Source organism: Salvelinus namaycush, chromosome 21 (genome assembly GCF_016432855.1).
Source record: "Salvelinus namaycush isolate Seneca chromosome 21, SaNama_1.0, whole genome shotgun sequence".
NCBI lineage: Eukaryota > Metazoa > Chordata > Actinopteri > Salmoniformes > Salmonidae > Salvelinus > Salvelinus namaycush.
In genome coordinates this window covers 55,499,005-55,515,142 of record NC_052327.1, presented here as the reverse complement: position 1 = coordinate 55,515,142, position 16,138 = coordinate 55,499,005, and the positions used below count along the sequence as shown (strand labels likewise).

Sequence of the window (16,138 nt, the reverse complement as noted above, 5' to 3'; positions counted from 1 at the left end):
TTACAGGGCGGCAGCTTCGATCGCACATGGCAGACTACAAAAGCGTTGTGTTTCAGATCGCAAAGCGGTTCACAAATATATTCAGAACACACTATGCAGCCGTTCTGTATACCTCAGTGTTGTGTGCAGCCTGTCCGAGTGGTGCGATGCCTTTGGATATACGGCGTAAAAAACAACATTATTTTATTGGGTTAGGCTGAAAGTTGAGCATCCCACTGCTACTGTTCTAGATGACTGTTGGGAATATACAAGTAGACAAGGCAGTGGTTTTGGTTGGACAGTTGGAAAAACTTGCTGATGAGAGTGGTTGGAGGTTGGCCCTTCCGTGGTGATTTAAGGTCTGTTCCTCCATGGTTATAGTTAGTTAGCTCGTAGATTTAGCAAAAGCAGAGTGGGTAGCCACTTTGTCGATGTGCACAAGAGTAACTAACTTGGCACTTTTGCTAACCTTGCCTGGTGGGTTCTTCTAGATTTAGCGAACTAACGTTAACTAGCTCAATCTAGTCAAGTAGCCAACAAACATTCAACACTGAAACTAAAAAGTTGATTTCCTTGCTCAAGTATGGGGATGTGCTTACCGTGCCTTGGTGGACCTGGAAACGACTTGTCCACCACACCAGATCGAGTAAGTAACTTGTTACAGTAGCTAGGTTCATTATTAGCTTGGTTGCTGCCGGTAACTAGCGAGCTACACTTTATATATATATTGCCAGCTGTGTATATACACACACACACACACACACACACACACAATTGTCTGTTTCAGGTCAACATCGTAAACAAATTGTACATATATTTGGATTCCAAAATGAAACAATGTAACATAAAACAGCATAACCAATAAACACCAAAACAATAAGAATTATACGTTCCCATTCAGATCTCTGCTCTTCATTTCTCATTACTTTAATATTTTTTTTCTCCTCATTAATTTCATTTAACATTATAATATATTTTTTTTTTTTCCTCCCACTCGTTCTGCTTCCTTCCCAGGAGACAAGGAGACGTGAGCTGGCAGAGGCCGCTGAGAAGAGACAGAAAGAGGTATGACTGTTTTGGACAAGTTGTTATGACAAACATATACGGTAGGCTTACACTGGTACAGCGAAGGGCTGGTTTCCCGGACACAGATTAAGCCTAGTCCAGGATCGAAAAGCATTTTCCATGGAGATTCACCGTTTAGTTATTCTTTTTTTTCAGTCCAGGACTAATTTGTGTCCCGGAAACCAGCCCTATATAGCCCACACATGGTGGTCCTGTGTGGCTCAGTTGGATTAGGGTGTGGTGAGGTTGTGGGGTCAGTTCCCGCAGGGATCCTGTACACCACTGTACCATGAGTCATTTAGCTGGGATGAGTGTCTTCTAAGTGGCGTACTGTAGACAACCACTGAACAGTCAGTAGAGCTGGGCGATACAGACAGAAATCCAAATTGTGATAAATTGCCTGAATTTATGCGATTAAAGTTTATAACATTTAATGTGCACCATTTGTACAAAAAAAAAAAATCCTTTAAACTACTACTACTAGTTGTATGGTTGTAGCCATCTATTGTTCCATGAACAATCAGTCATATTAGAAAACATTTAATTTCAAAACACATTTCTCTAGTTATAGGCTACTTATCGTAATGAACGATATCTGCCAAAATGCCTGTGATAAGTGATCGGTATGGTTTATTTGTCCCAACTCTACCAGTTCATCTCAGCAGCCAGCCACTCTCCCAGTCTTGTTATTCGCATAGAAGAGCTTCCTGAGACAGAGTGGAGTCTGCTGGGAGAAGAGAGAAGGCATCTCATTACCTATCCCTTTTACCACTATCGTGTTAACTGACCGAAAACCCCTACTGCGCTGGCTCCAATCCCTTCCCAGTACGGTTCCAGCAGCTACAGATGTAGGATCTTAATGTGATCACCCTGTTGCAGGAGAACTTGCAGTATATTTGAGATTTAAAAAGTCTTCTGAAGTTTGTAATTTCCACTGTGATATTTCAGACTCGATTTTTCCCTTACGAAAAATGTATCAACTCCTACAAAAAAAAAATTCAATTTAATTATAATACACATAATAATTCACATTTCCTGTTGCTGCATGATTATGTTCAGGCTGTAGCAAACTGGCTCAAATGAAGATCCTACATCTGTACGGTAGATGTGCCGTGTAACCAGGTCAGCACACTGCAGCTCGGCTTGATTTCGGCTCCGTAGTGTGAAAAGGTTAGCCGACTATAACGAGCCTTGAACCAAGAAATCCAATCTAGAAATTCAATCTATAGTGTTTTGTACCCTTTGTTGCAAGGCTACTAAAGTATCTTCAATCATAATGTTTAGTTGCTCCTCATAAGACTGGTGGGTATTTTTATTTTTTTACTGTTATACAGAAATTCTTCAGTCAAAGCCAATTGTATCCAACCCATAAAACATGTCGTCCTACTAAAGCATCGAGGTGAGTATGAAGACCGTGTTCTTAGCTCCATGTTTTGACTCGGCTGGTATTTCCTCCCACCACCCACACGACCCACCTCTCACTTCTGGTGCTGCACACTTTGTCATTCTGTCTTAACTTTATTTTAAACGTTCCTTACCCTAGTTCCAGATCTGTTTGTGCTGTCTTGCCAGCTCCAATGGTTATTGTCACTCCGTTGACCACAGGATTTGGCAAGACGGCACAAACAGATCTGGAACCAGGCTATAACTTATGCTTTTCCCCGACACAACAACACTATATACTGGAACTTAATGCCTCTAACAGATCTGGGACCAGGCCTCTTGCCACATTGGAGGTCATATAATCCAGCATGTGTCAAACAGCTGGCAACTGGGTTCCCACTAGATAGCACAGCCACAAAGTCAAAATTGGCTAAATTGTAAAATTCATGAAAGGAAAAAAAATCTAATTTTTGTTGTCTTAATTTAAGGTAAGGCATAAGGTTAGCAGTGTGGTTATGGTTAGGTTTAAAATAATATTTTAAGAAGATAAATTGTAGAAATACGTGGTGTTTATGACTTTGTGGCTGTGGTAACTAGTGACAACCTGGCAACGGCTATCTGTCTGCATGAACTGTACTGAATGTCTCTCAGGAAGTCTGACAACTGGCTTCCCTGCCCAATGGCGAGCACTATCCTCTTTCAGGAAGTCTGACAACTGGCTGCCCTGCCCAATGGCGAGCACTATCCTCTTTCAGGAAGTCTGACAACTGGCTGCCCTGCCCAATGGCGAGCACTATCCTCTTTCAGGAAGTCTGACAACTGGCTGCCCTGCTCAATGGCGAGCACTATCCTCTTTCAGGAAGTCTGACAACTGGCTGCCCTGCTCAATGGCGAGCACTATCCTCTTTCAGGAAGTCTGACAACTGGCTGCCCTGCTCAATGGCGAGCACTATCCTCTTTCAGGAAGTCTGACAACTGGCTGCCCTGCCCAATGGCGAGCACTATCCTCTTTCAGGAAGTCTGACAACTGGCTGCCCTGCCCAATGGCGAGCACTATCCTCTTTCAGGAAGTCTGATAACTGGCTGCCCTGCCCAATGGCGAGCACTATCCTCTTTCAGGAAGTCTGACAACTGGCTGCCCTGCCCAATGGCGAGCACTATCCTCTTTCAGGAAGTCTGACAACTGGCTGCCCTGCCCAATGGCGAGCACTATCCTCTTTCAGGAAGTCTGACAACTGGCTGCCCTGCCCAATGGCGAGCACTATCCTCTTTCAGGAAGTCTGACAACTGGCTGCCCTGCCCAATGGCGAGCACTATCCTCTTTCAGGAAGTCTGACAACTGGCTGCCCTGCTCAATGGCGAGCACTATCCTCTTTCAGGAAGTCTGACAACTGGCTGCCCTGCCCAATGGCGAGCACTATCCTCTTTCAGGAAGTCTGACAACTGGCTGCCCTGCCCAATGGCGAGCACTATCCTCTTTCAGGAAGTCTGATAACTGGCTGCCCTGCCCAATGGCGAGCACTATCCTCTTTCAGGAAGTCTGACAACTGGCTGCCCTGCCCAATGGCGAGCACTATCCTCTTTCAGGAAGTCTGACAACTGGCTGCCCTGCCCAATGGCGAGCACTATCCTCTTTCAGGAAGTCTGACAACTGGCTGCCCTGCCCAATGGCGAGCACTATCCTCTTTCAGGAAGTCTGACAACTGGCTGCCCTGCCCAATGGCGAGCACTATCCTCTTTCAGGAAGTCTGACAACTGGCTGCCCTGCCCAATGGCGAGCACTATCCTCTTTCAGGAAGCTCAGTTTGATTTGCAACCCTTCTGTATCTAGCGTTTAACCGTACAAATAGAATTACGTTCAACATAATATTTCTAGTCAGATCATGACATGCACATGTAGGCCTGTATTCTAGTAATACTCTTGTCTGTAAATTCTCTCAATTATGCGAGACCCATTTCTGAAAAGATCAATAAAGTGAACTGAAGACGATGAATTAACTCGTTTCAACTGAACACATGATAAGAGACGTTAGACTTGTAACAGTGTAGTCAACACTATGGGCCCTTGTCTAAAGTAGTGCACTATATAGGGAATAGGGTTCTATAGGGCCCTGGTCTAAAGTAGTGCACTATATAGGGAATAGGGTTCTGGTCTAAAGTAGTGCACTATATAGGGAATAGGGCTCTGGTCTAAAGTAGTGCACTATATAGGGAATAGGATCCTGGTCTAAAGTAGTGCACTATATAGGGAATAGGGTTCTGGTCTAAAGTAGTTCACTATATAGGGAATAGGGTTCTATAGGGCTCTGGTCTAAAGTAGTGCACTATATAGGGAATAGGGTTCTATAGGGCTCTGGTCTAAAGTAGTGCACTATATAGGGAATAGTGTTCTGGTCTAAAGTAGTTCACTATATAGGGAATAGGGTTCTATAGGATCCTGGTCTAAAGTAGTGCACTATATATATCAAATCAAATGTATTTATATAGCCCTTCGTACATCAGCTGATATCTCAAAGTGCTGTACAGAAACCCAGCCTAAAACCCCAAACAGCAAGCAATGCAGGTGTAGAAGCACGGTGGCTGGGAAAAACTCCCTAGAAAGGCCAAAACCTAGGAAGAAACCTAGAGATGAACCAGGCTATGAGGGGTGGCCAGTCCTCTTCTGGCTGTGTCGGGTGGAGATTATAACAGAACATGGCCAAGATGTTCAAATGTTCATAAATGACCAGCATGGTCAAATAATAATAATCACAGTGGTTGTCGAGGGTGCAACAGGTCAGCACCTCAGGAGTAAATGTCAGTTGGATTTTCATAGCCGATCATTAAGAGTATCTCTACCGCTCCTGCGGTCTCTAGAGTTGAAAACAGCAGGTCTGGGACAGGTAGCACGTCCGGTGAACAGGTCAGGGTTCCATAGCCGCTGGCAGAACAGTTGAAACTGGAGCAGCAGCACGGCCAGGTGGACTGGGGACAGCAAGGAGTAATCATGCCAGGTAGTCCTGAGGCATGGTCCTAGGGCTCAGGTCCTCCGAGAGAGAGAATTAGAGAGAGCATACTTAAATTCACACAGGACACTGGATAAGACAGGAGAAGTACTCCAAATATAACAAACTGACCCTAGCCCCCTGACACAAACTACTGCAGCATAAATACTGGAGGCTGAGACAGGAGGGGTCAGGAGACACTGTGGCCCCATCCGATGATACCCCCGGACAGGGCCAAACAGGAAGGATATAACCCCACCCACTTTGCCAAAGCACAGCCCCCACACCACTAGAGGGATATCTTCAACCACCAACTTACCATCCTGAGACAAGGCCGAGTATAGCCCACAAAGATCTCCACCACAGCACAAACCAAGGGGGGGGGGGGGCGCCAACCCAGACAGGAAGATCACATCACATATATAGGGTTCTATAGGATCCTGGTCTAAAGTAGTGCACTATATAGGGAATAGGGTTCTATAGGGCTCTGGTCAGGAGTAGTGCACTATATAGGGAATAGGGTTCTATAGGGCTCTGGTCTAAAGTAGTGCACTATATAGGGAATAGGGTTCTATAGGATCCTGGTCTAAAGTAGTGCACTATATAGGGAATAGGGTTCTATAGGGCTCTGGTCTAAAGTAGTGCACTATATAGGGAATAGGGTTCTATAGGGCTCTGGTCTAAAGTAGTGCACTATATAGGGAATAGGGTTCTATAGGGCTCTGGTCTAAAGTAGTGCACTATATAGGGAATAGGGTTCTATAGGATCCTGGTCTAAAGTAGTGCACTATGTAGGGAATATGGTTCTATAGGGCTCTGGTCTAAAGTAGTGCACTATATAGGGAATAGAGTGCCAGTGGGGACAGAGCCGTGTGTCTGTAGCTGCCATTCTGACCTCTCCATCTCCTCTTAGACAACCTACAGGGGTGTCAAAAACCCCCAAGCAGTTGAGAGAAATAAAAAGAATAAGGAGATGGAGAAACAAGAGATGAGACCGTCTCCGCCTGGAGGAGGGCTGAAGGTTAGTCCTCATATTTTCAACACAGATTATGTCATGTCACAGTCTGCCTGCAACTTCAAGAGGTAAGTCTCTTAACGAATCAGCACACCTTTGAGAAAGGCAAGACGGCCTAACCTTGTATTCTTTGCTGGCTTATATATATATATATTTCTTTTTAAATAATTAATTAATCATATAGGTCATTTGTTTTGCGCTAGAATAGTTAAATGATGTAGCCCAAAACATAATGGCTTTTTAATGTCTCCGACTACATGAATGACTGAATCTGGTTTATTTATGCCACATATCGCCCACTTGTTGTTCGAATGTTTCCTGTTTCTCTCAACAGGTCATTTATTTGTCTACGAGTATGCTTTTCCCCTTTTTGAGGAGATGCGTGAGCTGTGTCTATTCCATCCTTTAATACCATGTTTTCTTCTGTTTTGTAGTGGCAGGTAGGCTAAAGATAGACATGGAGAGATCCTGGAAGTCTCAATGTAGACTGAGGTTCAGCTAACATCATGAAGAGTGTCGGTACCAGTTGACTTGAAAAGGCTTTTTTTTTTTTTTGAATGTCAGCCCTTCTACTAGATTTTTTATTTTTAAATGCAAGCTTTTTATTTTATTTTTAGAGGCGATTGTGTGTCTGCATCTCTCAACTTCGTAGGATAGTTTGCCGGGCTTCGACGCTGGTAAAAAAAAAAAAAGATTCTGCTGCCCAATGTTGGCCGTGTGAATCACAGGACATGCCTCCCTTAATGCCAATATATACAAGAGAATATGCAAGCCAGCCAATGGAGCTTTGGAACAGACAGGGTGGCATAGCTATGAATAGAATATAAACACTCAGAGGAAATATGCTCTCACACTACATCGATAAACTGTACCAGGCGTCTTGCAGTGCACTCTCTCTCTCTCTGTGTTCTCTTTGTCCTCTCGCCTTTCTTTCTCTCAGCCATTTCAACTTTGCCAGCTTTAACACCATGGCGCTTACTTCTTTTGCAATTGTTTCAGACATTTTGAACTTTGAGGAATATTCTCATTCTTGTGATCTATTTACTGTATAGTATATTTTCCTTCTACAATGATTTTATGCAACAAAGTCCTTTTTACTGTTCAAAATAGGCCTAGATGATTCAAATGACATTTTCTATTGTAGATCAGTGTGAAAAGAACTACGTTTCCCATAGCTACTGATGAACCACGTGAATGTTTTAGAGTTCACGCACCAGCACTATTCAGTTGACTTTTCACTTTAGTGTTTGATTTTCATATGTCTGTGCAATATAAGTTATTTGCTACAGGTTGTAATGGTTTGTAATGTATGAAGAAAATGCTATATTTTAAATGAGGTAAGAGGTTTGAGTCGTGAAAGCCTGATGAAAAAGTGTTTTTTATGCATGAATATTTCTTCTTCTGTTTTTTTCTCATTTCAACCTGTTCAGTAATATTGTTGTCATGACAATGTTCCAGGAATTATTTTATCCAAACATACACCGGTGTCACATAATGTTCTTTCTTGGGTATGCAGTCTGTTGTCACGATGGTAATAGGACTACCGTTATTCACCAGGTTTCGGTCCATTCCATTTCAGTTCAGGAAGTACACTGAAATTACAACTATCTGCAATGCTTTTCAATGAGGAACATTTTTTGGGGATTTACTTTCTGAATTGAAATGGAATTGACCCCAACCCTGTCACCCACTGGGGCGTACCTGTCCACGATGATAACTCTGCAGATCTGTCACCCACTGGGGCGTACCTGTCCACGATGATAACTCTGCAGATCTGTCATCCACTGGGGCGTACCTGTCCACGATGATAACTCTGCAGATCTGTCATCCACTGGGGCGTACCTGTCCACGATGATAACTCTGCAGATCTGTCATCCACTGGGGCGTACCTGTCCACGATGATAACTCTGCAGATCTGTCATCCACTGGGGCGTACCTGTCCACGATGATAACTCTGCAGATCTGTCATCCACTGGGGCGTACCTGTCCACGATGATAACTCTGCAGATCTGTCATCCACTGGGGCGTACCTGTCCACGATGATAACTCTGCAGATCTGTCATCCACTGGGGCGTACCTGTCCACGATGATAACTCTGCAGATCTGTCATCCACTGGGGCGTACCTGTCCACGATGATAACTCTGCAGATCTGTCATCCACTGGGGCGTACCTGTCCACGATGATAACTCTGCAGATCTGTCATCCACTGGGGCGTACCTGTCCACGATGATAACTCTGCAGATCTGTCATCCACTGGGGCGTACCTGTCCACGATGATAACTCTGCAGATCTGTCATCCACTGGGGCGTACCTGTCCACGATGATAACTCTGCAGATCTGTCATCCACTGGGGCGTACCTGTCCACGATGATAACTCTGCAGATCTGTCATCCACTGGGGCGTACCTGTCCACGATGATAACTCTGCAGATCTGTCATCCACTGGGGCGTACCTGTCCACGATGATAACTCTGCAGATCTGTCATCCACTGGGGCGTACCTGTCCACGATGATAACTCTGCAGATCTGTCATCCACTGGGGTGTACCTGTCCACGATGATAACTCTGCAGATCTGTCATCCACTGGGGCGTACCTGTCCACGATGATAACTCTGCAGATCTGTCATCCACTGTGGCGTACCTGTCCACGATGATAACTCTGCAGATCTGTCATCCACTGGGGCGTACCTGTCCACGATGATAACTCTGCAGATCTGTCATCCACTGGGGCGTACCTGTCCACGATGATAACTCTGCAGATCTGTCACCCACTGGGGCGTACCTGTCCACGATGATAACTCTGCAGATCTGTCATCCACTGGGGCGTACCTGTCCACGATGATAACTGCAGATCTGTCATCCACTGGGGCGTACCTGTCCACGATGATAACTGCAGATCTGTCACCCACTGGGGCATACCTGTCCACGATGATAACTGCAGATCTGTCATCCACTGGGGCGTACCTGTCCACGATGATAACTCTGCAGATCTGTCATCCACTGGGGCGTACCTGTCCACGATGATAACTCTGCAGATCTGTCATCCACTGGGGCGTACCTGTCCACGATGATAACTCTGCAGATCTGTCATCCACTGGGGCGTACCTGTCCACGATGATAACTCTGCAGATCTGTCATCCACTGGGGCGTACCTGTCCACGATGATAACTCTGCAGATCTGTCATCCACTGGGGCGTACCTGTCCACGATGATAACTCTGCAGATCTGTCATCCACTAGGGCGTACCTGTCCACGATGATAACTCTGCAGATCTGTCACCCACTGGGGCGTACCTGTCCACGATGATAACTCTGCAGATCTGTCACCCACTGGGGCGTACCTGTCCACGATGATAACTCTGCAGATCTGTCACCCACTGGGGCGTACCTGTCCACGATGATAACTCTGCAGATCTGTCATCCACTGGGGCGTACCTGTCCACGATGATAACTCTGCAGATCTGTCATCCACTGGGGCGTACCTGTCCACGATGATAACTCTGCAGATCTCAGGTGGAAATGGGAAGAGAGCCTGAACCAGCAGGTGTTATTGTGCACTTGGAAGTATTGCATTTATACCTGCCTTGCTTTTTATACTTGAGGTTTTCTTCTTCCTATACCCACCTAGTACATCTGATGAATGAATCACACACACAATCTGCTTATTTTTGAAATATTTTTTTGAAATCAGGTATCAAATTTGATTTGTAATATTGTTTGGTGAAATATGCTTAGTGAGAGTCATTTCCCATAATTCTGTACCTTTGGATAGTTGCACTTCCAATTTTGATCATCATGATTTTAGTGACTGCAAAGAAAATGTATAGATCTACTGGGATTTTTAAAATACAAAACTAACTTCCTGTTTTGTCCGCTTGGACACGAGACAAGTATAGTCGCGTTAATCTTTTTTGTTGTTGCAAGCAGTCGTGTTCTTTTGATGAATGTATTTATGTTTTAAAAAGACAACTACATTTTGAAAATCCATTTCCTGTTTTGCAACAGCTCTGTAGGTCTTATGGACGCTGTTTTGAAACTCGACAACCTTGTTCCAAAAAAACTAGTAGGTAAAGACAGTTGTTTCCTGATTGAAATAGTACAAGAGTACACCATGAGGGACTCGTTTCCCTACCAGCAGGTTGCGGGAGGACCACAGTGCGTCCTTCAGACACGTGAGGGTGGGCCAGAGCTTTGTGGAGGCCTTCGGCCCACCCCATAACAGCACGAGCTGGGGCGTTAGGTCTTCCCCTGCTGGCGGACATGAGATCAGGGCCTGTTTTCTTCCACAGGTCCCTGGCGGGTCTCCCAGAGAACATATATTTTCTTATGGAAAAGTTTTATTGTTGCATTTTCTTTGAAAACAGCTCATATATATTTTTGTACATCATATTATACACATAAAAACGGCATTAAAGCATCAAAAACTATTTGAATTTGTTTTGATTAAATGGGTGACTGAACACTATCTAGTGACATAGACTTGCTTAATTAAACGCAATATCCATCATGACTATAATAAACGAACCATCCGGTTGGCTTCGTCTGCTTTTTCTTTACAACGGCAGGGGGTGCACCGTTCCTGGAGGTACTGCAATACCAGGTCGATGCGTGGAGTGGACGGAGCAAGCCCCTATTCCATCTCCCTATTCCAAAAATCAATTTAATATATGGTCCCCAGATAGGGGACGTATCAGATATTAAACTGATAAGAACAGATACTACACTTGATCTTAGCCAAAAGGCCGAGAAGCGATACCGCAATGCTTTCGGGAGGAAGGTGCCGTTCTCAGACACGTCAAATCCGGAAACGCTTACAGCCAAATGAGCTATGTAAACTTTACATCAAATATCAAAGATTATGATGCTGTTAAAAAATGGTGGCATAGATCGGGATTTGATCAACGTCGGGAAAAGACACTTTTCACTGATACAATGTAACACATTGGTAGGATACAAAGTCACGCGGTCATCCGCCCTCCAATCGGAAACTAGACAAATCCTTATTGAGTTAAAACCAGATTTACAGCTAAATTGGAGTAATAATCTATCAAATACGGGTGGGAGAAACAATTTGCAGATAATAATATTGACATAACATTTTATCTTTTATAAAATATCTCAAGAAGCGTTGATGCCACAAGGGAACAAAACAAATTGTCCACTTGGTGGCGACAGACTTCCACCGACCGTCGCCTTGTACAAGCAGTTCTATGTTGTCAATAAAATACACTTGAATGTTGAACCACTTTTTTATTTTATTTTTTATTTTACCGTTATTTTACCAGGTAAGTTGACTGAGAACACATTCTCATTTGCAGCAACGACCTGGGGAATAGTTACAGGGGAAAGGAGGGGGATGAATGAGCCAATTGTAAACTGGGGATTACTTGACTTCATCATCAACGCAAAAATAGCCTATGTATTTTTAAATCTGTCTGTAGAGCCTTGTATGATAAGGCCATTGTGAGGAGGCCTTTATAAAGTTGCCCTCCTAAATTACTCATACCGAGCCGTGTCTGGTATACCAGACACTGCTGTCGGGGATGCCATCCAGCACCCTGTCCATCAAACGCTCAAAAGTAGCTGGAGCGTTGCACAGGCCAAAACACAGGACCTTGAACTGACAGTGTCCTCTGTTAGTGGAGAACACAGTTTTGGCTCTGGCCTCTGGGGAGAGGGGCACCTGCCAGTAGCCACTAAAATGAGCTAACAGTTCAAACTGAGCATGAAAAGCTTCCCAATCCGCCTTACCGGAATACTTCGGGGTCTTAACAGCTAGGGACGCAACTGGGAACTGGGCGCCGCCATGTTTGTTTACATCCTGAGCCCCAGATTCCTCGTCGACGTCACACCTTCGGTCCGCCCACCAGAATCGGCGCGAAGCAGTCGACAAAGCGCTCATGCCCGCTTCAGCCGCCATCACTCTAATGTCCTCCCTCAAGCGGCCTCTGGGCTCCGACGCCCTGGCGATCTCCTCAGCCAGACCCACCGACGTCCATTCACACGTACCTCATTGGCCATAATCGTCCCCTACCTCCACCTTCACTTTCGGATTCCCTCGAAGCATTTTCAACCCCGTTCTCACCTACGGTAGCTAGCCACAGAAGTCAGCTAGCTAGCTGGCTAACTTTTATCGACGTTTTTACTTCTGACACCAATGTAATGACCTGACTAGATCATAAAGGAACAATTATCCAGACAGAGGTTTGAGTTTACGAATTGACGGTTTATTAACCTAACTTTACACAGGCTACTGTTTGGCCGTAGCCCACGCCAAATAAATGAAAGATAACCCACAAGCCAACCGTGACCTTCTCTTGTGAAGCCCAAACGTAAGAGGGAGAACAAAGGGTGAACCTGGTCTTAACTTCCAATGCTCCACCCCCCTGCCCAACCCCCCTCCACGCCACTCCGCCAACCACCACGATGCCCGGCATCAGAACATTCCAGGCATTCCCGTGATTGGCAGATAGCAGGTTGATTGACATGTCGGACACCGCGAACACTGTGTACTGGTCAGTACAACACAACCACCTACTAGCCTAACACATAACACACAGCTGTCTGTGCGGGTCGCTACAATATGTTAAAAGTACATGTTGTTATTAAAACAATAAAATAACCTAAGAAATAATTAATTTTAAAAATATCCAATCTGTAAAAGCCATTTAAAATGTGCACATATAATTCAAACAAGAGTATACCTTTTTAAAGACATAAAACGGTTTAAAAATCCCATTATTAAAAAAGCGGTCTTCTCTCCTTTGTGGAGGAATGGGGTGAGTCCTTATCAAATTTGCCTCCTCCTGCTCTTCCGAATCAACTCCGCCCCCATCCTTCAGGGCCCAGAAGAGATCCCTCCCCTAGGCGCCGCAGCACTGTCAGGCCGTGGCGGCCGGGACCTTAGATGTTGTGGGTGATACTTTGTCTGGGGTCGAGACTATTTTGTCCATACCACCTCAGGGCTTCCGTGGCTCTCAAGGCCACTACCTGGTGGGGGGTCTCCACCCGTTTCCCTACCAACAAGTTGTCAGAGGACCACAGTGTGTCCTTCAGACACCTGAGGGTGAGCCAGAGCTTGGTGGAATCGGCCTTCGGTCCACCCCATACAGCACGAGCTGAGGTGTTGTGTCCTCCCCTGCTGGCGGACACGGGGAGATCAGGGGGCTTCTTTCCACAGGTCCCTGGCTTATTTCACTGCAGTTACTCTTCTATTCCTTATAGTTTCTTAATGTTTGGTATCTGTTTTGATATTTATATTGACATTGGTGGTACATAGACAGCGGAGACTGGGACAGGCCTTTCTCCAGTATTAACACTAAAGCTCACCACACCTCCTCCTCTTCCTCCAACTTTCTCCTCTTCCTCATCTTCTTTTGTTTCCTCCTCTCAACTCATTTATTTAACTAGGCAAGTCAGTTAAGAACAAATTCTTATTTACAACGACAGCCTACCGACCGGGCCAAACCCGGACGACACTGAGCCAATTGTGCACCGCACTACGGGACTCCCAATCACGGCCGGTTGTGATACAGACTGGAATCAATCCAGGGTGTCTGTAGTGACGCCTCTAGCACTGAGATGCAGTGCCTTAGACCGCTGTGCCGCTCGGGAGCCCAACAATGCCAAATCACTTATCTACCAATTTAAATCAACCTTTAAGTATCATTTATCTTGTATTCCCTGAACATCCAAACATAAAGGTGGATAAGAGATATTATGCTTTCAGACAGGCTGTGTCCTGCAAATCTGTGCTTTTATCTGGGAGATATTGAATCTCTCTTGTCTTACTAATAACTTTTAGAATTCTAATTGAATGGAGAAGCAGCCTAAATCCTCTTGATTTTTATCACCTTAGTTTTATCTCTTGTGAAGTTTCAGAAGCATGTGATTGTAACTGAGATATCCAAGATGTCTGTGGATTGACCGATAGCTTGGCTACTCAATGAAGACAAACATTGTGTTACTGTACTAAGATTACCACAAGTGCTTGTGAATGTAAAAAAATCTTTCTTGAAGAACTATTTCTTCACAATTTTTTTTACAGAAGGACGTTCAGAGAACAACCAGCCCATTGTTGGACCAGGCTGTATTCTCCCTTTCTACTGGTTCTGTTATGATGGGTTCATAAAGACTGTTATTCAGGAACTGTCAGGTGTAGCAGACTGTCTCAGAGGAGAGTACCACTTTGCAGGTGTAGCAGACTGTCAGAGGAGAGTACCACTTTGCAGGTGTAACAGACTGTCTCAGAGGATTACCACTTTGCAGGTGTAGCAGACTGTCTGAGGAGAGTACCACTTTGCAGGTGTAACAGACTGTCTCAGAGGAGAGTACCACTTTGCAGGTGTAGCAGACTGTCTGAGGAGAGTACCACTTTGCAGGTGTAGCAGACTGTCTGAGGAGAGTACCACTTTGCAGGTGTAGCAGACTGTCTCAGAGGAGAGTACCACTTTGCAGGTGTAGCAGACTGTCTCAGAGGAGAGTACCATTTTGCAGGTGTAGCAGACTGTCTGAGGAGAGTACCACTTTGCAGGTGTAGCAGACTGTCTCAGAGGAGAGTACCACTTTGCAGGTGTAACAGACTGTCTCAGAGGAGAGTACCACTTTGTAGGTGTAGCAGAATGTCTGAGGAGAGTACCACTTTGCAGGTGTAACAGACTGTCTGAGGAGAGTACCACTTTGCAGGTGTAGCAGACTGTCAGAGGAGAGTACCACGTTGCAGGTGTAGCAGACTGTCTGAGGAGAGTACCACCTCCAGCAGGCCACAAATGTGCATGTGTTTGCTCAAACGTTCAGAAACAGACTCCATGAGGGTGGTGTGAGGGCCCGACGTCCACAGGTGGTGGTTGTGCTTACAGCCCAACACCGTGCAGGACGTTTGGCATTTGCCAGAGAACACCAAGATTGGCAAATTCGCCACTGGCGCCCTGTGCTCTTCACAGATGAAAGCAGGTTCACACTGAGCACATGAGCACGTGACAGACGTGACAGAGTCTGGAGACGCCGTGGAGAACGTTCTGCTGCCTGCAACATCCTCCAGCATGACCGGTTTGGCGGTGGGTCAGTCATGGTGTGGGGTGGCATTTCTTTGTGGGGCTGCACAGCCCTCCATGTGCTCGCCAGAGGTAGCCTGACTGCCATTAGGTACCGAGATGAGATCCTCAGACCCCCTGTGAGACCATATGTTGACACATGCACATTTGTGGCCTGCTGGAGGTCATTTTGCAGGGCTCTGGCAGTGCACCTCCTTGCACAAAGGCGGAGGTAGCGGTCCTGCTGCTGGGTTGTTGCCCTCCTACGGCCTCCTCCACGTCTCCTGATGTACTGGCCTGTCTCCTGGTAGCGCCTCCATGCTCTGGACACTACGCTGACAGACACAACAAACCTTTTTGCCACAGCTCGCATTGATGTGCCATCCTGGATGAACTGCACTACCTGAGCCACTTGTGTGGGTTGTAGACTCCGTCTCATGCTACCACTAGAGTGAAAGCACCGCCAGCATTCAAAAGTGACCAAAACATCAGCCAGGAAGCATAGGAAATGAGAAGTGGTCTGTGGTCACCACCTGCAGAACCATTCCTTTTTTGGGGGTGTCTTACTAATTGCCTATAATTTCCACCTTTTGTCTATCCCATTTGCACAACAGCATGTAAAATTTATTGTCAATCAGTGTTGCTTCCTAAGTGGACAGTTTGATTTCACAGAAGTGTGAT

General features: G+C 45.5%; 1 protein-coding gene and 1 non-coding gene across 2 annotated transcripts; one reads left to right on the top strand and one right to left on the bottom strand.

Moving 5' to 3' along the window:
- The first annotated feature begins 211 nt into the window (after positions 1-211).
- Positions 212-8,100, top strand: LOC120066512 (small VCP/p97-interacting protein-like). The gene is made up of 4 exons (XM_039017935.1): positions 212-625; positions 994-1,044; positions 6,325-6,494; positions 6,861-8,100. Exons 1-4 carry the CDS (start codon positions 563-565, stop codon positions 6,868-6,870), a joined length of 294 nt encoding a protein of 97 aa, XP_038873863.1. The 5' UTR covers positions 212-562; the 3' UTR covers positions 6,871-8,100.
- Positions 8,101-10,988: 2,888 nt separating this feature from the next.
- LOC120066855 lies at positions 10,989-11,179 on the bottom strand. Its single transcript, XR_005478837.1, has one exon. It is a non-coding gene; the product is annotated as a U2 spliceosomal RNA (small nuclear RNA).
- Between the last annotated feature and the right edge of the window lie 4,959 nt (positions 11,180-16,138).